Source organism: Styela clava, chromosome 11, assembly GCF_964204865.1.
Source record: "Styela clava chromosome 11, kaStyClav1.hap1.2, whole genome shotgun sequence".
Taxonomy (NCBI): Eukaryota; Metazoa; Chordata; class Ascidiacea; order Stolidobranchia; family Styelidae; genus Styela; species Styela clava.
This window is the reverse complement of record NC_135260.1, coordinates 7,702,686-7,725,222: the sequence shown is the minus strand read 5'-3', so window position 1 is coordinate 7,725,222 and position 22,537 is coordinate 7,702,686. Positions and strand designations below refer to the sequence as shown.

The 22,537-nt window shown below is 34.2% G+C and overlaps 2 protein-coding genes across 2 annotated transcripts in view; one reads left to right on the top strand and one right to left on the bottom strand.

Annotated features, from left to right (window-relative positions):
* LOC120347323 (phosphoglucomutase-1-like) overlaps nt 1–22,537 on the bottom strand; it is a 147,263-nt gene that overhangs the window by 30,108 nt on the left and 94,618 nt on the right. The window lies entirely within an intron of this gene.
* LOC120347992 (E3 ubiquitin-protein ligase HERC2-like) lies at nt 1,226–11,413 on the top strand. Its single transcript, XM_078118015.1, has 2 exons — nt 1,226–4,979; nt 6,686–11,413. Exons 1-2 carry the CDS (start codon nt 2,041–2,043, stop codon nt 9,672–9,674), a joined length of 5,928 nt encoding a protein of 1,975 aa, XP_077974141.1. The 5' UTR covers nt 1,226–2,040; the 3' UTR covers nt 9,675–11,413.

The window sequence follows — 22,537 nt, the reverse complement described above, 5'->3', positions numbered from 1 at the left end:
GTATGAGGCAGGCGCAGAGAGTGTTTCAGTAGTCTATATTCTACGAGACTATCCGTATCTCCCATTCTTTCATGAGTGATTGCATGGCTACCGGTACGGTCAGACGCAAAGCGACTATAACCGACTATCGGTATTTGGTAAGACAGTACGGTACCGGCATCGCGAGTGTCCAGACAACTGAATAGTTAAGCAGCATTCTCCAATTAAATTACCTTCTACACGTAAAAACAAATTTTCCGAATTTTCGTATTCAATTCTATATTCTCTTATCATTATTATAAATATATTACTTCTTGTTGAACTTGTAGCATGGAGAATTTATAGAACATTTCCATATTGAATATTGCTCAAAAAAATCAGTAGAGTTGGAAACCCAGGGAACACATTTGTGCGCGTAGGATTATGCCTGACAACGTTGGTCCCAAGCAGAAGCAAATTTTCTAAAAATAAAAACGCGTGACAACGATGGGCCACGAGGCGGACCATCGTTGTCAACCTTTTTATTTTCTTTTTATTCAATTTTTATTTTTTTTATTTTTTTTTTTATGTTTTTTTTTTCGTTTTTTTTTTATTTTTAATTTTTTTTTTCAATTATTTTTATGTTTTTTCACAACTATTTTTTTATTTTCGGTTTTTTATTTTATTTTTCATTTTTATTTTCAATTTTACGCGTGACAACGATGGGCCACCATAGACAAGAATGCACCGCTACGTACTTTCAAATGGAGGTAAATTGGATAATTAGAATCAAAATGATGGTTTGAAACACGTAAACTAGGTTGCAGTGCCAAATCGCGAAAACCGTCTCAAAATAGGTTTCAGAAATCTACAATGATAAAATATAGAAACAATTTCCTTGGGGTCAAGGGCCGGGAAAACATCCATTGAAGATGCTTCAGCTTCATTTGAGAACCGGCCGTAGTCTAATTGCTGAATATTCAGTATAATTATGGATAAACTGTCTGCAAATTCCCGGAAGTAATAAAATTGAGTCAGGGACCTTGTGTTCGTCACCTATGCTCTCGAGTCATGCGATTATTCGGTAATCAAACGCGGTTGCGTAATGCTGCTGATCAGCGTACATTATCACCCCCGGTCCTGAATGCGGGAAAGACCCAGAATCGAAAACATTCTTTTATTGTCTCTTTGTTCCACCAAGGATGATCCGTTTCAAAAAGAGGAACTGGATACAACGTAAAAACCAGGTACGCCTACTTTTATGTGCTTATTCTTTTGGTAGTTTCTATTAGAAGACAGTTCTGCAGATGATAACTGTTATAATTATCTGTATACTGGTACAAACATTTTGATTTTGTCAAGTCTTCAATTTTTGTGATGTGACTTCCTATGCAGTTGTTTTCAGTTTATTCTGTATCTGTTCACTTTTTACTACACAAACAGACAAAGGGTGATTTTCCAAAAACTATATTTTATTTTGTCATTAGGGTCATTCAAAGTACCTATTCAAAATAAATATTAAACTGATACTTCGAAGTGCGATAACATATAATACTACTGTAATATGTCCTAATAATGTTTTACCTTAGATTAGAGTGTCTCTATAGGTTTATAACAACTTAGTAGTAACTTGTTTCTGTGATTATCAAAATTGAACAAACTTTCTCCAAAAATTATGTTAATTATGAAATCTTTATTTCATAAATTTCTGAGTGTTTTGGGAACTCAAGTTTTTTATAATCCTATTTAGAACTTAAAATCCCACGTAGTTTCTTTGAATTTCTAAAACTTATTTTTTGTTGGAATGGTGTTGTGTCAGAGGATACTGAAATATTTTAAAACTCAACCTAAATACTGAAATAACTCATAGCGGTGAAACTATTGGTTGAACAGTTCTGAATGACTTTTACAAATAATTCCTCGAACTTTTCTAGCTCTAAAAACAAAATCTAACTCGTACTTTTTCAAACTTTCGTTTGTTTATAAAAACATTTGCTGCCCTATTTTTTTTAATGTTTCTTATTGTTGTTATCTGCTTATGATTAGGCATTGTTATAAGGCAATATCTTTCTCTACCAAATCATGTTTGGGTTTGGGAAAGGTGCCATATTGGATTATTACCATCCCAAGTGTCAGTTACTCTCGCCTGAATCAGTTGCGTTAGAAGACCCAAACATCAAAAAAATAGTGAATGGCAATTTCAATTCATACGTTCTATTGTCTGATGGAACTCTTCATGAATATTTACTAGATACAGAAGAAAGTTCAAAGGTCGTAAAAAGGGAAGTCCTGAAAGCAGTCAAAATAGTAAATGTTTTTGCTGGCGGTGATCATGCGTTTGCAATCGATGAACAAAGCATAATATATGCATGGGGTTCTAATAGCCAAGGTCAGTTGGGCTTGCTAAAAGATGTTAACACTATCCAGGTACCTACACAGCTTGATATCTTTACTACAAAAAAGGTTGTTCATGTTGCATGCGGCCAGTCACATTCATTGATACTGCTCAAATATGGTGAAGTATATTCTGTGGGTGATAATAAGCATGGACAACTTGGTTTACGAAATAAGCGTCCTGTTACTGAACCAACGATAATAGATTCGTTTGAAGGTTTGCCAGTAATACTACTTGCAGCTGGTGGATGGCATTCATTTTGTGTCACTATATCTGGCAGGGTATTTTCTTGGGGGAAAAACGATCATGGCCAACTGGGTGTAGGTGATTTTGTTGGCCATGCTTCTCCAAAGTTGATGGAGTTGTCTACAGAAGATCCAGTTGCTTATATTTCAGCAGGTGATAACCATAGTGCAATTTTAACAAGGAAAGGAGAAATGCTGACTTTTGGACTTAATTCCAGTGGACAATTAGGCCACGGTGACTCGAATAATACATCGGTTCCAAAACCAGTTGAAGAATTCAAAGGCAGCGTCGTTACTCAGATTGCATGCGGTAATAATAACACTGTCGCGTTTGTTCCTGGTTGTGGACAGGTTTTTACCTTTGGAAACTGTGAACATGGTCAGCTTGGTCTTGGAAAATTGGTTGAGAAAGTTCAAACTCCTGAAATTGTTAACGGTTCTTGGTCATCGAAACATGAAGAAGCTATTGTCTCTGTTTTCAGAATATGTTCTGCAGGCAATCAAACCTACATCTTGACTTCAAATATACCTGATTCATCACCATCAGATTTCAGGGCCATTGGTGATGAAGTTGGTGTTGTAAAATTTGAAAAAGTATTTTGCAGCACCCTTGAAAATGTGAAGGATGAAACCGATATTATTTCAGTGATAAATTCAAAAAGTTGTTGGAATAGTTCATTTGCTGACCTCAATCAAGTGACCAATCACTATCACCATGGGGTCCACCTTGATCAAGCAAGTGAAGTGTTGAAGCTGATTTGTGGATGTAAGTTCTCAGAAACTATTATGAAGTACCTCTTTGAGATGCTGCGGAGCTTGGATACAGATCCACCTGATTTGGATGCTATCAGACTATATATTACTTTGCCAATGGTATTTGAGCATATGGAAGACTCGGTTCAGAAATTAGAAATGATCCGTTTCTTCTTCATTAAACTGTCACATATGGAAAAAGTTGTCTGGAAAGTTTTGGAAAGATGGTATAAGTCATCAGAAGTGGCCTTTGTCAATATTGTACATTTAGGCAAAGCGTTGATGCTTGATAACTTAAGATATCTTTTTCTCACTGGTGGAGATGCCGGGCTGAGATGCCAAAATGTTATGAAAATACTAAACAGTCATAATGAAATATCTAAAATCACTAGTTATAAAGCATTTCACCTTTCTTTAACCGAACAATTCATAAAAAGTAACCTGGAAGTTGTCCGTATTTTACTTCTGAAATACCCCTTTCTTGGTGATGCGAAGTCTAAAGCTACTCTACTTCTGTTGGATGCAAAAAACAGGAAGAATAAAGCAAATTTTCGAGAAAGAATAGATATAATGTTTGGTCAATTTCTACCTTTTTTGGGTTTACCTCCCAAAATACGTATATCTGTTAACAGGTCATCACTCGTCGCTGACTCTGTGCAACAGTTGCAAAATGTTGAAAATTTGAGCCGGCCATTTCATGTTCAGTTTCAGGGCGAAGAGGGAATAGATGATGGAGCAATAAATAAGGAATATTTCATGCTTATTCTGCCGGAACTGTTGACCAATTATGAATTGTTTTCGGGGAATGATGATTCAAATTACTTGTGGTTTTCTACTTCTTACATTGATGCAAAGGAACCATTATACAATCTTGTGGGAAAGCTGTGTGGCATTGCTCTGTGTAACAACACTGTTGTAAATGCAAATTTCCCACTTGTCTTGTATAAAAAGTTATTAGGACAGGAGCCAGACCTTGATGACTTCAAGGAATTTGAACCAACATTTGGCAATAGCTTACAACAAATACTTGATTTTGAAGAACAAGAGGACCAAACAGTTGAAGAAGTTTTTGAACTTACCCTCGTGTCATCTAAGGGTGTTCCATTGAAACCCAATGGACATGAAATACCTGTTACATCTGTAAATAGAGATGAATATGTACGACTCTGTGTGAACTATGTTGTGAATAAATCTGTTGAAAAGCAGTTTAGCTCATTTCAAAACGGTTTTTCTAAAGCTTGCTCTGGTGAAATTTTTGATATTTTCAGACCAGAAGAGCTCATGGAAATGGTAGTTGGTAAACAAGATTTTAGTTGGGAAGAAGTGAAAGCGTCCATGGATGCTTTTTCAGTTTCAGATGAATTTAGTGAAGTGTGCGAATGGTTTTGGGAAGTATTGCTTAGTTTTAATGATGAAGAGAAAGAGCAATTTCTCATATTTTTGACCGCTTCCAACAAGGTGCCTGTATCTGGATTCAAATTTGAGATACAGCAGATTGAAGCTAATGATAAGTTATTGCCGATTGCCATGACCTGTTATAATATTCTTCAATTACCCGTTTATTCAAGTAAAGTAGTTTTGGAAGATCGGTTAAATCTGGCGATTCAATGCAAGGGATTTCATTTAAAGTGACTGATGCCAATTCAAAGATTACATTTATGGATTATTATAATTTGTTCATGTATATTTATCTGATTTGAATTTGAAGAATTATTTGTGTGTGAATGGTTTTTGTAATCAAGCTTGAAACTTGCAATGCAAAAGATTGTTTTAGGGGTAACTAGCATATGTGACACCACATTATCTGGTATGAATGTCTTGTACTCACCCATTTATGTGGTGTGTAATTTCCTTTGTTTGTTATTCACACTGAAAAATGATTATCAGTATAATTTATGTATGTGTTGTATGTTGTAAGGAAATGTGTTGTATTTATTACAAATATGCTTATGCTTCTTTCATGTTTTTGACAAATCAAATAATCAAATTATTTAAGAAAAACAGCCGTCGCCTGAATTAAATCTGCATAGAATGTATTGAGTTTTGTTTGAAAATCCCATAGCGCTCTTGGTGTTAACAGGAAATTTTGTCCAATTATATTCGCTGTCAAAATTCATTATACAATCTGCACATATATTATGTTTCATAATACAGGGTGTCCCTAAAGTTCCTTTCAATTTTTTTATGAAGTCAGTTCTCAATATATCTACTCTCAACCAGGTTTGTTAATTTTAAATTAGTGATTCTTTAGGTATTTTTACCTCATTCAATACATCTGTGATGGCCAAAACAATATAAGGTATCAATAAATTCCCTTTGCAATTTAAAAAATCTTAAAACCCTATATTCATTGTTTTCTTTCTTATTTATTTCAATATTTGATTATTTTGGATATTTTTCAGAAATGAAGCATTTTTATAATAAATCTATAAATATATTAATGTTTGACTCCAACTCTAAATATGTACAAAATGTCCAACTCTATCTACTGCTCCCGAACTTGTATGGAAAACATTTTTTGATAATAAAAACTTGACGAATGCAATTATTTTTTTATAGTCAATTTAATTTTTTTGAATATTTATAGCCAACTCCTGTCTCTTGGAGGCTTGAATATAAAACTTTGACTCGACGATCTACATATAAGTTTATGGGAATTTCTTGGTCACATAAACATAAAAATGTTATCTTGATTGTGATGAACCAATCTTTTTAATTTCAACCTCTTTTTTGTTTTCATTTTTCTTTCATAACATTTGAAATTTTTCTTCGCCGTATACATATAGGACTTCTTCGTCGTCTACATCTAGTCCTATATCATCCATTCCGTCTATATTTGTTTCTGTAGTAGTTCGTAGTTGTGTTCAATATTTTCATCCCCATTAATTTTATGTGGATCCTAGTGATTCCTAGTATTTTATTTTGCTTTTGTGATCTTTTGATCCTGTATCGAGCAAACTGTTATCAAAAATGTAATCAAGTACTAGTTTGTCTGGTTAAAATTGTGCCTCATCCTTTTTGAAATTGGATCCCCATAAATGACAAATGTATATATTACTCAAGGTTAAACAGCCTTGGTGTCATATATTTTGGATTTGTGTATTGTTTGTGCTCCTATTTTCAAGTATTTCAATTGATTTTGGTTATATTGAATTATCACTGGTTATTGAGAGAAGTACACTATCAGGCTGTATGTATTGCTGTTCATTATTCTGTTTTGCTTCACTATCTTTCTGTTGTGGAACAGGCAATTTTTTAAATTTATGTTTCTATCTGTATCAAGTAAATTGAAATGTTATATTTTATCTTTCAGGTATAATATGCAACAAAAGTAAATGATAGACAGCATGCTGGCATGTGGAAATGGTGCGTTGGTGGATTCCCTCGGTCGGAAACAAGATGTAACGTCATTGGAAAAACTTTCAATAGCAGGTGATGGTATCAAGAATGTTGCTCTCACACGTGACAATGCTTACATTCTCTACCATGATGGAACAATTAGGGCCTATGTAGCAGAGAAAGATACACATGCAGATAACGAATTACTTAATGTTATAAAAGATATAAAAACTCTGAATATCCATGCTGGTGTACATGGCCAAGTGTTCGTGATTGATGAAAATGGAAAGGCTTATGCATGGGGTTGTAATGATCACGGACAGCTAGGTCTAACAGATGCGGATGATTTTGTCTCTCTACCAATGAGTGTTCCATTCACTAACAAGAAGAAAGTGGTGCAGGTCGCTTGTGGAAATACTCATACTTTGATACTCTTGAAAAATGGGGATTTGTTTTCAATGGGAGATAATGAATATGGACAGCTTGGACTTAAAAACAAATGTCCTGTGAAAGAACCAGAACGTATCACCACTTTGGAGAATGTTCCCATTTTGAGGATTGCAGCAGGAGGTTGGCATTCATTTTGTTTATCGCTATCAGGAATCTTGTATTCATGGGGAAGAAATAATTTTGGCCAGTTAGGCGTCGGAGATTTCATGGATCATTCTTCTCCACTGATTATAAAAATGTCATCAAAACTTCCCATCGCTTATGTTTCAGCTGGTGACTATCACAGTGCTTTATTAACAAGGGATGGACAGATGTTTTCTTTTGGTCTTGGAGCATTTGGCCAGTTGGGACATGGTGTTCCATGTAACAATGAGTCAAAACCAAAGCAAGTCGAGGAATTCAGTGGAAGTGTTGTAACACAAATCGCTTGTGGGCAAAATCACACAGTTGCTTTTAGCCCTGATTGTAAGCAGGTTTTTGCGTTTGGAAGTTGTTCAGATGGACAACTTGGTATTGGAATCAAAAAAGACAAAATTCCAGATCCCATGATGGTTAATATACCACAAAGTAGTGATGAGAATGGTAACAATAAAGTAAAACAAGTATTTGCAGGTGGTATTCAGACAGTTGTTTTGTTAGAAAAATCAGTCGGTGCTGACATTTTACAGCAAAAAGATTTCAGGATACTTGATTCAGATCAACATATTTTGACCTTGGATGAAAATTATTGCAAAATTATATCAAAACTGCCAAGAAATAGTGAAATGCCAGCTGATATCGAGCAAAAACTCATTTCAATTATATCATCACAAAAATGTTTGACTGGTTCGTTCCACTTGGAGGTTGTAAGGAATGAAGTTGTCTCTCGCAGTTTTGATTTCGATAAAGTTGAAACACTTTTGTCTCAAATCTTTGAAAGCAAAAATGAAGCAGTTGAAAAACTTATTGTTAAAGTTCTGTGTGACAATGTTTTATCTCGTCGTCCTAAAGATGATCCAGATACAGAGTCACTTAAATATTTCCTTCTGATGCCGTTTTTGATTTCACCCATCAAATGTGTTGTCAGCAGAGCTAAATGCTTCTTTCTCTTCATTAGAAAACTGGTTACAATGAAAGCAAAATATTGGGGGGAACTTTCCAGTTGGTATAAAACATCTTCATCAGTGTTTTCAGCACTTGTTAAATTGTGCTGTATACATATTGCAGATGGTTTGTTGAAAAAATTTGAGGTCTCGAGTGATGCTGCTCAAAATGAACTGAATTTAGTAAAGAAATTACATAAATTGAATTGTAAGCATCACATCATTCCTTTTGATGAATTCTATCTTCCTGTCAAATTTAGTCTGGAATTTTTGAATGAACAGATGAGACAAAAGAAACAGAACAAAACTCCATTGATATTTTCATGCCCATTTCTGTTCAATATTGGGGTGAAAAAAGATTTGCTATCATGCGATCTATCTCATGCACTGCCATTTTATATCTTTCCGGTTTATAGCGAGTTGATAGTGAACAGGGAAAATGTTTTCGAAGATGCTATTAAACAATTGGATTTTATAAAAGATCCAGCCTTGAAACTGTACATTGTTTTCGAAGGGGAAGAAGGAATGGACTATGATGGGTTGACAAAAGAATTTTTTAGGCTTGTTTTCCAAGAAATATGCCAACCAAGCTCGGGACTATTCATTGAAGATGAAAAATCTCGTATGATGTGGTTCACTAACAACACTGATGAAACAAAGTATTATTACGTCGGCATGCTATGTGGGCTCGCTCTCTATAACACTGCAATAATGGATTACCCTCTTGCAAGTATGATGTTCCCTCTTGCTTTGTATAAAAAATTGCAAGGAGTTGAAATAAATCTTGATGATTTCAAGCAAATATTTCCATCATTTGGCAATAGTTTGCAGAAGTTAATTGACAGTGAAGAGATTGTGCAAGATAAACACAAATATCATTTTGTTTCAAATAGTGGCGAACCTTTGAAAAAGCGTGGTCAACATTTGGCTGTTACCAACTCAAACAAAAATGAATATGTGAAACTACAAGTTGATTATGTACTTAATAAATCTATCAAAAAACAGTTTGATAGCTTTAAAAAGGGTTTTGAAAAGGTGTGTACCAGTCCAGTTATGAAACTTTTTCGGCCCGAGGAATTAATGCGGGTATCAGCGTATAAAAAAAAATTGAATTGGAAAAAACTTCAGAAGAATGCTGTGATTCATCCACTTTCCGACACTTTCAAACAAGTGTGTGATTGGTTCTGGGAAATAGTTCACCATATGACAGAAGAAGATAAAGCAAAGCTTCTAATCTTCCTTACTGGAACTGATATAGTCCCACTTAAGGGTATGAAAGATAAACTGAAAATATATGAAAAATTTGATGACGAAGGAAATCCAAATGATGCTCTTTTACCAGTAGTTCAAACATGTTTTCTGACTCTGGAGCTGACTTTGTATTCCAGCAAAGAGGTTTTAGAAGAACGCCTTAGAGTAGCAATGAATTGCAAAACATTTGGTATTTTGTAAAAAGAATCGTATGGCCATTGGCCAATGACTATATATGTGTATTTAATGAAAGCCATGTAGGAATATAAAAATCTGATTATTGAGAAGGGCATTTGGCATAGCCTATATTGAAGTTATGATTAATGTGACCAGGCCGCCCTTTAGTATATTATATTTATTTTGTTTCAGCTTAGAATTTAATACTTCCTTTTGAATGGTATATATAAATTGGGAAAAGTGTCTTTTAATATTATTGCCTTGTTGTTGAATATATATTTCCAATCCATGCGTGTTATCCACCTTGAATTTCTTAAATATCTGATCGTAATTTTGATAATTGAAATGTTTTTAAGTATATTTACTTTTTTTAATCTGTATTCAACAACTTTATTTTATGTGTTTATTATTTTTGGTGATATCCAGCAAGTTTTTCAGTTCATGATTCCACTGTAAGTAAAATTTTATTGCGTGATTAGCATAGTGTTCCCCTTATGCAAACATACAACTATTTTTATATGCATCAAGGGTATAACTGTGAAAATCCACTGCCTAGATACTGTTTTGAGTTTTCATATAAAGCTCAACTGTCACATTTACTGTGAATGTATATTTTATAATTATGTTATTGTATACATGTCATCGCAGTAAAACTAAAGTAGCTGATTTTACAGTTTTCAGAAATGGACTTTCTTGATCTTCTGTCGTTATGGAGTAGGGTCAGGGTTTCAGTTCTGTTTTGGTTTTGATTTCAGAAAGAACCTACTATGTCCATTTTTAGGTGTGGCTGTTATAACCAAACAATTACAAAAATCATGATTACAAATCTCAAAATGTGGCATATAGTACTTGAGTCTCTTCCAGCGATTTATTTTAATTTATTCAGTTGATGCGTTTATGACATTTCATTTGTAATCGCATTAAGTAGCATCTGCTTTTGAAAGCTTACAAACCCAGCTGACAATCTTTGTTCTATATGTTGTAAGAGGATTAACAAATTTATTGCTCATTTAAATCTAATTAAGAGTAGAAGTGGGATGAATACTGATTGTGTGGGTTTGAGTAAGGATTCACTCAACTCTATAAGCAGTCCGAGAAATATTTTGAAATTCTTAATATGTTGTTTGTTTACTTGCTGTGGCATTTACTGAATTTGAATAATCAATGTTGAAATTCTATTCACCGCTTTGTCGCATTTTTACTACAGTAAGTTTATTCTGGCTTGAAAGGAATGAGTTCCTGATTTTCAAATTAATAAAGGACATTGAATAGTGAAAGTAAAGTGATCTTTCGTTGATATTTTATTTGAATGTACAAAGCAAATATCAAATGAATGGTTGCTGTTTGGATAATGATATATATTTGTAGTTTTGGCATTGAATAGCTTTATTCTATTTATGATCAGTTCATTTTCTATTTGTCAAAAGGTTTGTCTATTTGAAGTGAAACTCAAAAGCGTTTCACAGTTTGTTTTCTAACCTTTTCACGTTTCTTTAGTTTTGTTATTTTAATAAATATTAATTTGAATTATTAATGATATATATTATTAGTTACATGGACGATTTTGTAATATGCAAGTCACTTTTCTATTCCTATCTATTCTATTCCCATGCTTCAAGTTCAAATTTTATCATTGAGTTTAATAGCAATTTCATATTACTGTATGTCTCTGTGTACAATGTTCTTAATTTTATTCATTTGTTTTGTAATCAGATGCACTTTATAATGTTTACCTGTTATTGATTATATTCTTTATTATTTCAGTGTAGTTTGCTAATGTTTGCCTGGGATGAGAATGCTGTAGGTAAATAAGGCCAGTGGTTCCCAAACTTTTTTTTCGTGACTCCAATTTACATAAAATCAAAGCCTACAAATACTCGCGAACCCACAACCAGAAACGTTCAGCAACTTCAAAAATCAGTATATTTAATTATCTCAATGAGGAAAATGTGCCTGTATATCGACTGCAAGTGGACGTGGAAATATATCAACGAGTTCGGCAAAGAGCATTTAATACAAATGATGGTCTCAAACACTTTAACCAGTTTATATGCGCCAACACTCTGAGAAAAAGCGTAAAGTTTGCAATAGCAAAGTATAGGGATACTTTTTCCGGGGTCAATGGTGGGGGAAAACGTCCATAGCGCTGGTGTCTTTAGAGATCGCCCTCGTCCGCTATTGCCCACCTTAAATGAAGCGATATGGGCATGTTTTTGTCTGTTTAGCGTGTTACGCCACAAAGGATGTAGTGCCACATCATAAAATACTCCCATAGCACGTTTCTTGTGTTCTTTTCCTCGCGCCAAAAAAGGGGCTTTGCCGTGGGTGAGCGGCCATAGTAAAAAACAGTAAAGGTACGCGGTCTGTACAAAGGTTGAGAACCACTGCCTTAGATTAATTACAGTTAGATTCCATTATGTCTCTGCTGGGGTGGACACTTTCCATAATTTTTGGGGGGAGGAACTTGGATCGCCTACCGAAAAATACCGCGCCGTGTATCGTCACGTAAGAATAACCTGTCGATGTCATTCTCTAAGTAATAGAATATAATTTTGCTACTCATATATCGAGTACCTAGGATGCTTCGCTTAGACACGGAACTTGCGCGTCACTGAGCCAATTTCTTGAATTCTGCGAGAATTACCCCACGGCTCTTGCTAAAAAACAGAAATAACAAATTTGGAGGTCGTTTTGGGTTAGTGTTTCAATTCCTAGTTCTGCATAAAGCGCACTAACGCCGTTTCGTAAAATTAGAAATGCAAAACAAGGTAACAAGCTATTGTGCGAATTTTTTTCCTAAATTTTACCAAGGAATTATCATTTGACTAATAGAATTGCCATTATTGCCGATTTATTAAATCATCATTTGAACTCGAAATAACATTCAGGATTCACGCAATGATTTGCAGGGTTTTTATTTATAATTTAATACGAAAATAAACAGGCACAAGTTCAGGGGGGGGGGGGGGTCAAAGTCGAACTGCCCAATGCCGTCTGCAACAAGCACCGCGGTTGCGCTCGTTAAAAGAGCCGCCTTTTTAAGCGTATAATGACATGACAGCCACGATATTTTAAAATGTCCTCATATATCAATTTAATTGTGTCCAACATAGCTCGCGGTTGCGACTTCTTACGTCAAAATAAAAATATTACTAAACTAAAGTACCACGGCGATTTGTGGACAAAAAATAAGAGATAAGCTGCCTGATGTATTCAATTTTGATACGTATTTTTGCAATCTTCCGAACTCATTATCGCCGTTACAAAAAAATCTCAATATCTGATATAAAATTCCATATAGTACAATTTTACTTCATACAATAAAAATAAATATAAAGTATATACTAGTAAATCAAAAATACAAAATCACGGCCTCGAAATCCACGCGGGAACAGTCCTCACGATTACGCCACTTGTTAAAAGAGCCGACTTTTTCAACGAAAAATGATTTTTCATTTGTGCAAAGTAATCAATCAAAGACCAATACGGGCATATTCGAAATGTCTTAATTTATTAATTTAATTGTCTTCAATTTAAACTGCGGTTGAGTCGACAAAACAAGAGCCACTCTAAAACAACACGGCAATCCGCGGAAAAAAATGTGTGGTGAACTGCCCCTTTATATATTGTTTTGATCCGTATCCTATTTTGCGAATTCGATAAATTTGAGATGTACTTGTAACACTGGCTCCGCTCAATCGCAATGTTGTGACTCTGATTATTTTTAAAGGTAAAACATTTTGAAAAATCCGTAAATTTTCTGTCAATTCTCACGTAGTAAAAGTTATTTCAGTACAATAAAAATGCATAAATAAATGCAAACATTGATCGGATATGCTTTATCTTATATATCAGGGGTTCTCAAACTTTTGGTGTTGCGGAGCCCGTGAAGAGGTTGACTATTATTTACGGAGCCCTAAAATAAATTTTAAAATTGTTACACTCCGATTAATATTATTGAGTAAGTTAAAAGTACTTTACTTGATTTAAATGCTAAACCTTTTTTCAATAGGGTTAATTAATACAAGTCATAAGTAAATCTAAATTTCAAAGATAAATCATATATATATTAAGGCTGTAAATTTGACACTTGACATACATATTATTAAATTAGGGGTCGAATCTTTTTCCTTTTGACATTTTTGGATGACTTAAAAGGTCGCTGCGCGATTTCATTTTGGTACAATCGCCGACTGTTTTCGTCAGCGTGAAACGTTATACCTTAAACATCTTTACGTCGGTGTTTATTCTCCCTAAATCAAAAATTTCCTCCGGCATATACATGTATAATATGGTTTCACAAAGACGACGATAATTTCTTTTTCGTTCTCGTGGGAAATTATGAATTCGATGTGAAAAACATGTTAATATATTATAGTCATCGGCGACGAGATGCTAAAATTAATTAATAAAGAATCGGCGGTGAATCCCAACTCAAATTTCTTGATTGAAAAGCGGCATCATGAAATATTAAAACTAAAACTTAAAACGGAAGATAACACTATAAGTTTTGTTTCAGCAGACTCACGACAGATTTAAAACACTTTTTTAGACATTGCAAATGACAATATACATTTGATGGTATTTTACGTAGTAACTGAAATCGAAACACAGTCACAATTGTGCGCGCTATGTACATTTTATCCATTCTGAAACTACCAACGTAGCCGCATGCAATAACATAAATTTCAATCGTTCTTATTTTGCCTAGACCTTGTGATTTTTTAAATGATGATCGGGTGATATCTTGCAAAAAATCTGAGTGGCAGATCTGCGATAGGTTGGAGTCAGTTTTGCAAGAAGGGCTCAAAGTTGTCGAATTCGCTAAATCGTTATAATACACCAAACTGCCACGCAATAAGTCATGATTACGATTATGTTTTGATCGTGACGGGCACAAATATCTTATCAAACTTCTGGCACCGGTAGTAGGTATATATGTTATTTTGTGGGCAATATGACTTTGTTTCTAATATTTTATGATAACAGCGTTGTTCAGGATATACGTAGTCCACAAGAACTTCGTTCACGTAACTTTGTTTCATTGTTTCTCATTTCATGTCCGCGGATTGCCGTGGTTATTTGAGAAGTAATCATTTTCTATTGTGAGTCGACACAACCGCAGGTTACATTTAACAGAATTAACCCAATAAACAAGTCATTTTAAATATGCCCGCATCGGTCATGGATTGCACAATTGTGTATTGTACCCATTGAGTTTTAACGTCGACCTCGAGATTTTTGTAACGGCGATATCTTGCTTAAAAATAATCTCGAGTGCGAGGGAACAAATCAAGTTTGACAAATCCCAAGATCGCAAAAATACGATTTCAATTTATTTATAGTTGGCAGTTTATATCACGTATTTTATGGCATTTTAGAATAGTAATCTTTTATTTAAGTAATCCTCATAGTCATCTTGAATCAAACGTGAGTAACGATGAGCACAATTAAATTATTATGACAAGACATTTTAAACGCCCGCATCACTCATGGGTTGAATATTTTACGTAACAGAAATCTCGTTATCCACTAAAAAGGTTTTACTTAATCGCGAATAATGTTCCGCGGAAATTTCCGATTCCAATTTTGATCCCCCCTCCCTCTAAAGAATCCCGGCTGCGCTCCTGCTTATAAATAATGTAATTTTTGAATTCCGCCTCTTTGCTATATTTCGAGACTATACTGTTGCCAAATTTTATTAAAGCTGTTATTGCTTCTTTGGACAGTTACAAAATTAGCCAAGTCAGTTTTTTGAAAAATAATCAAATAGCTCGCAGAGCCCCTAGGCTTCTCACGCGGAGCCCTACGGCTCCGCACGGAGCACTTTGAGAACCTATGTTATATATCTTCACAAACCGGGAAAAAGTCGCGTTCTCAGCTTTGTTTAATGTCAACACGAAAACGACGTCAATTTGAAAGTAATGGATAAAAAGGCAAATCCCGCTCACAATTGACCGTGTTTCGATTTTAGTGAAGAAATGTTTTTAAAGGTCAAGCAAACATAATTTTTATGTTAAATAAATTTTGCGATTTTCGATGCCTAGAAAAGCGTTTTTAGACTGTCGCGGGCCTCAACAAAACTTATATTATTTACAGTTATATTTTTAGTATTTTATATTGCCGCTTTTCAACTTATTAGAATTCTTGCCGGGTTCATAAGTCCGTGCTTGTACGAAAATAAATAATTATCATAGTCATCGTGTCACAAATTTGTGGAAATTTTGTAATTTAAAGAGGATATACGCCAACGCAAAGGCGTTTACGACCTAAATAATAGGTCACAATGATAAAAACAATCGGCGATTTTAGCAATAGGCAATTGCACGCGTTATTGGCGACTTTTTCAGTTTTCAAAAAAAATCCGAAGGGGTGGCCGTGGGGGTATCTTTTTTTAGATAGTTTCTGTGGTCTAAAACGTCGAATAGGCGTTTCGACATAGTAAATGCTTTGATCTTTGCCCGCAAATTATGCTGGGCCTTGCACGAAATCCAAAACGTGAAAAGATACGTCCAGCGGTGAAAATTGTTTATAACAACTTCAGATCTAGTTAATTTTTTAGCGATAATAATTAATTGTTGTAATGAAATACAGTTTGCCTCTTTCACTTCTCTCGCAAGTGCCAACAATAACACTATTGAAAGATTTTGACAATGAGAAAACCATATTAAATTGTACAAAAAGGAATTAGTTGTGCAAAACCGTGGCGCGTGATTGTTTGAAGATGGAGTATTACCCGTGCGGGCGCGCATGTTTCACTTATGTGAGGTGCTCCGAAGGCGCTCTGGTCCACATTATTGTAAGAAAACAGTTATAATATCGGTAACTATTAACCGTTTAATTGCGCTTGACTATCGCACTTTTCGGAAATGATAATTTTGTAAGGCGGAAACAACATGTATATATTAAATTATTTGCGAAATTATTGGGGGCAGCGAGCCACCCTCGGGTGTCCGCCCCTGGTCGTCTGTTAACGATTCCCAGACAACGGTGATTTAACTACAGTATCAAATTGAATTCCAACAATGCTTTCATTTCTCGCGCCAATTAAATGAATCATTGTATATTATGTAATAATTATAAAACTGCATTTTATTGGACTTAAATCATCACTGTAATTCTCATTTATCAATTTTAGAACGTAATGCTATTGTATTGTTATTGTGTACTGCACGATATAAAATATGGTTGGAGCGCAATGCTGTAATTTTTCAAAATGTTGTACAAAATGTCAATAATGTTATAGTGAAGATAAGAAACTCTCTTTTAGCAAGGAGAAACATAGAAAAATTTAGAAAACTATGTTTTTACACAAAAGAACTTAACATGATATGCAATAACTTATGACTTTTAATAACTCTTTTTTTTTTTCAATTAAAAAACAAGAGAGCTACGTCCAAATATATGGACACGTCTGTTCGCAGTACAGTACGGTTTACCGTACCGTCGATCAGCGTAAGGAAAAAATCGTAGCAAAGTACCGTAAGGACTTCGTTACGAATCATCGACGTTCGATGGCACGTGATCAAAAAAAAGAGGAGGAGGAGGAGGATTTACATATTTATCCCGGGGGAGGGGAAAGCCGATAAGACGGCTTATCCATATGGCGAACCACGGCCTCTCGCCCGGTTACCATTCCAAGTCGGGTATGGGATTAGTTTTTACTGTATTGTTTGTTTTCGGAAGCATGGACTTGGTGGTGGAGGAAGCCGTAACCGACCAGCGGTTACGTGAACCACCCAACGACGGCGAGGAGTCCAGCAATCCTCTCGCACATAACCATCCCTGCATGGGATTCGAACCTGCGAACCCAGTGTCGGCTATGCGTCCGCAGAACGTTCGGTGACATCATAGCAAACAAAAACAAATTTCACAGAGCTAACAGAAATATTTGAAATAAATAAAAGTAATAGCCTTCTGGAGAAAAATTTCATCTTCAACCGGTAAAAATTTCGAAGCAATCAGTCCAGTAATGAAAGAGAAAAGCGGTTTTTTAGATTTTCCACTAGATGTCCAAAAAGTGTCAAAGAACAACAACAAGACCAACATAATATTGAAACGATCGTTATGTCCACTACGTGTCCAATAACTAATTAAATGTCAACTGTGAAATCAACTCGATGACCAACGGAACACCATGGATTTAACGAAAATACATGTGATTGATGATGCTGTCGATATACTTATTTTCCTATTGGTACATACATGTACTCCTTATTTATTATCTTATTTATTGTTTAATTATATAAAAGTCCACTTTGTTGGAACCATAAAAAAAAATAATGGTTTGAAACACGTAAACTAGCTTGTAAGTGCCGTCTCAAAATAGGTTTAGGAAATTTTGCAAAATTTAGAATTATGGAAACAATTTCCTTGGGGTCAAAGGCCATCCATTGAAGGTGCTTCAGCTTTATTTGAGAACCGGCCGTAGTCTAATTGACCACTGTGAAGCTAGCAGCATTTTCAGCCAGAATATTTTTACACATTGAATATAGGTTCCACGCGCATATAGTGTTCACTTATAGGTAAATATGAAAATTGAAAATGCTGATCAAAATAAAATATTGGCACGAAAATAGATGAAAAATCTTTAAACTGAATAATTACACTAAATTTAACAAGAAAATAGTGTTTAAAAAAAGACTAACTAATCGAAAAATGAATTTTCAGGTATTCCGCAAATACAAAGTTTCGGAAAATTATCCTTTTCGGAACCTCGATTCCTCGAAAACCGCCAATAAAGGCAGCACCACGACACATTTGGAGAAAAGCAGATACCCTATAAATTCGATTTTTCTATAACAGAACAGTAGCAGTACGTTTTGGCTTGACCATATATATTGCCAAACATATCGTGTAATCTAAATTTTAATAAAGGCGTGGACGTAACAAATTTAAAATTGATTTTGTATTTCAACTGAATTTGCTAGATAAAGGATAAAATATCATTTTCTCTTTGTCACACATTAATACTGTACATCTTTTAAACTTGGAATACGTTGCGGGAAGTATAAAACAGCAAAAAAACATTTGCGACTCCTAGTGGATTCTGTCCTGAATTACAAAAAATTATCGTTTTTAAAATGGCGATTTTTCGAAAACCGCCAATAAAGGCAGCACTACGACATATTCGGATAAAAGCACATACATTATAGATTTGATTTTATTATGCCAGAACAGTAGCAGCACGTTTTGACTTGGCCATATATAATACCAAACATAGCAAACAAAACAAAGGTACGTAACATATTAAAAACGGGTTTGTATTTCAACTAAAGTTGCAGGATAACTGATCAAATATCTTTTTATCTTTGTCGCACATCAATACTGTACGTCTATTAAAGTTAGAATAAGTTTCAGAAAGTATAATCCCCTTGAATTAGTTTGAGAATTTCGAAAATTATCGTTTTTGGATTGGTGATTTCTCAAAAACCGCCAATAAAGGCAGCATCACGACACATTCAGAGAAAAGCACATACCTTATAGATTCAATTTTATTATGTCAGAACGGCAGCATCACCTTTTGACTTTGCCATATATAATACCAAACATAGCGTATACTCTTTCAATTTTATGAACAATGTGGACGAAACAAATTTAAAAAGGAATTGTATGTCAACTAAATTTGCTGAACAATTGATAAAATATATATTTTTCTCTTTGTCACACATTAATACTGTACGTCTATTAAACTTAGAATGAGTTGCAGAAGAAAAGTATAAATACAAAAAAAACATTTTACGCCCTATCGTGGACTCGTTTCAAAATTTCGAAAAATTATCGATTTTGGAAGGGCAATTTCTCGAAAACCGCCAATAAAGGCAGCACTACGACACATTCGGAGAAAAGTATATACCCTATAGATTTGATTTCACTATAACAAAACAGTGGCAGCATGTTTTGACTTGGCTATATATAATACCAAAATAGCGTGTATTCTCAGTTTTATAAACAATGTCGACGTAACAAATTTAACATGGATTTGTATTTCAACTGAAGCTGCTGGAAAATTGATCAAATATATTTTTCTCCTTGTCACAAATGAATACTGTACGTTTATTAAACTAAGAATTAATTGGGAAAGTTTAAAATATAAAAAAAACATTTTACGCTTTCTATAATGGGTTCTTTTCTGAATTCCGAAAAATAATCGTTTTTGAAAGGGCGATTTCTCGAAAACCGCCAATAAAGGCAGCACTACGACACATTCTGAAAAAAAGCAAATACCTTTTAGATTCGACTTCACTATACCATAACAGTAGCAGCACGTTTTGACTTGGCCATTTATAATACCAAACATAGCGTAAATCTCAATTATTTGAATGGCGTAGATGTTCACATATTTTAAAAAGGTTTGGCATTTCAAATAAACTCACCTAATATCGTAATATTCCGTTTTCTTACTTTTTCAAACACCGATACTGTGTGTTAATTAAACTTGGAATAAGATGCAAATTGTATAAAACAGTGAAAAATGTCTTACAACCTATATATAATTTTTTCAATTTCCCAAACATGCCGTTTTTGGAGTGACGATTTCTCGGAAAATGGCCAATAAAGGCAGCAATACGACACTTTTGGAGAATAGCAGATACGTTAAAGATTCGATTTCACCAAACCAGAACAGTAGCAGCACGTTTTGATTTGGCCATATTTAATACTAAACATAGCATATAATTTTCAATTTTATCAACTATGTAGATGTAACATATTTAAAAACGGTTAAGTATTTCAACTAAATTTACTGGATAATTCATCAAACACTTTTCTCTCTTGGTCATACATCAAAACTGTACGTTCATTTAACTTGGAATTAGTGTGCAAATCTTAAAATGCCAAAAAATGATTTGACACCCTCTAAGTCTAGTGGATCCTTTTCGGAATTTCGAAAAATTATCGTTTTTGAAAGGGCGATTTCTCAAAAACCTCCAATAAAGGCAGCACTACGACACATTCGGAGAAAAGCAGATACCTTATAGATTTGATTCCATTATGTCAGAACAGTAGCAGCACGTTTTGACTTGGTCATGTATGATACCAAACATAGTGTGTATTCAAAATGTTACAAACAATGCGGACGTAACATATTTAAAAACCGTTTGGTATTTCAACTAAATTTACTAGATAATTTATCAAATATCATTTTTTTTTGGCATACATACATACTGTACGTCCATTAAACTTGGAATGAGTTGCGGAAAGTAGGAAATACCGAAAAAATCATTTTACGACCTCTTGTGGATTTTTTTCGGAATTTCAAAATAATATCGTTTTTGAAAGGGCGATTTTTTAAAAATCGCCAATAAAGGCAGCACTACGACACATTCGCAGAAAAGCAGATACCTTATATATTTGATTTCATTATGTCAGAACAGTAGCAGCATGTTTTGACTTGGCCATATATAATACCAAACATAGTGTGTATTCAAAAAGTTATAAACAATGCAGACGTAACATATTCAAAAAATGTTTGGTATTTCAACTAAATTTACTAGATAAATTATCAAACATCTTCTTTTCTTGGACATACATATATACTATACGTTGGAATAAGTTGCGGAAAGTATAAAATACCAAAAAGCATTTTACGTCCTTTTGTGGATTATTTTCAAAATTTCAAAAAATTATCGTTATTGAAATAGCGATTTCTCGAAAACCGCCAATGAAGGCAGCATTACGACACATTTGGAGAGAAGCAGATACCTTATAGATTTGATTTTAATAAGTCAGAACAGTAGCAGCACGTTTTGACTTGGCCATATATAATTACAAACATAGCGTATATTTTCAATTTTATTAAAAAATGTAGATGTGACATATTTAAAAACGGTTTGGTATTTCAACTAAATATACTGGAAAACTCATCAAATACTTTCCTCTCTTGGGTATACAACAAAACTGTACGTTCATTAAACTTGGAATTAGTGTGCAAATTTTAAAATGCCAAAAAATGATTTGACGCCCTCTTGTGGATTCTTTTCGGAATTTCGAAAAATTATCGTTTTTGAAAAGGGCGATTTTTCAAAAACCGCCAATAAAGGCAGCACTACGACACATTCGGAGAAAAGCAGATACCTTATAGATTCGATTTTATTATGTCAGAACAGTAGCAGCACGTTTTGAGTTGGTCATATATAATACCAAACATAGCGTATAATTTTCAATTTTATCAACTATGTAGATGTAACATATTTAAAAACGGTTAGGTATTTCAACTTCATTTACTGGATAATTCATCAAACACTTTTTTCTCTTGGTCATACATCAAAACTGTATGTTCATTAAACTCGGAATAAGACGGCGAATCCTAAAATAACAAAAAATGATTTGACGCCCTCTTGTGAATTTTTTCGAAGTTTTTAAAAAAATATCGTTTTTGAAAGGGCGATTCCTCAAAAACCGCCAATAAAGGCAGCACTACGACACATTCGGAGTAAAGCAGATACCTTATAGATTTTATTTCATTATGTCAGAACTGTAGCAGCACGTTTCGACTTGGCCATAAGTAATACCAAACATAGCGTGCATTCAAACTTTTATAAACAACGCAGACGTAACATATTTAAAAACGGTTTGGTATTTCAAATATATTTCCTAGAAAATTTATCAAACATCTTTTTCTCTTGGACATACATATATACTATACGTTAATTAAACTTGGAATAAGTTGCGGAAAGTATAAAATAACAAAAAGCATTTTACGTCCTCTTGTGGATTATTTTCAAAATTTCAAAAAATTATCGTTATTGAAATAGCGATTTCTCAAAAACCGCCAATAAAGGCAGCATTACGACACATTTGGAGAGAAGCAGATACCTTATAGATTCGATTTTAATAAGTCAGAACAGTAGCAGCACGTTTTGCATTGGCCATATATAATTCCAAAC

Excerpts from the sequence above, each read along its gene's own strand:
- LOC120347992 (XM_078118015.1), top strand. The coding sequence starts at position 2,041 with ATGTTTGGGTTTGGGAAAGGTGCCATATTGGATTATTACCATCCCAAG. Across the intron at positions 4,980-6,685 it reads TGCAAGGGATTTCATTTAAA|AATGATAGACAGCATGCTGG; the intron begins GTGACTGATGCC and ends GCAACAAAAGTA.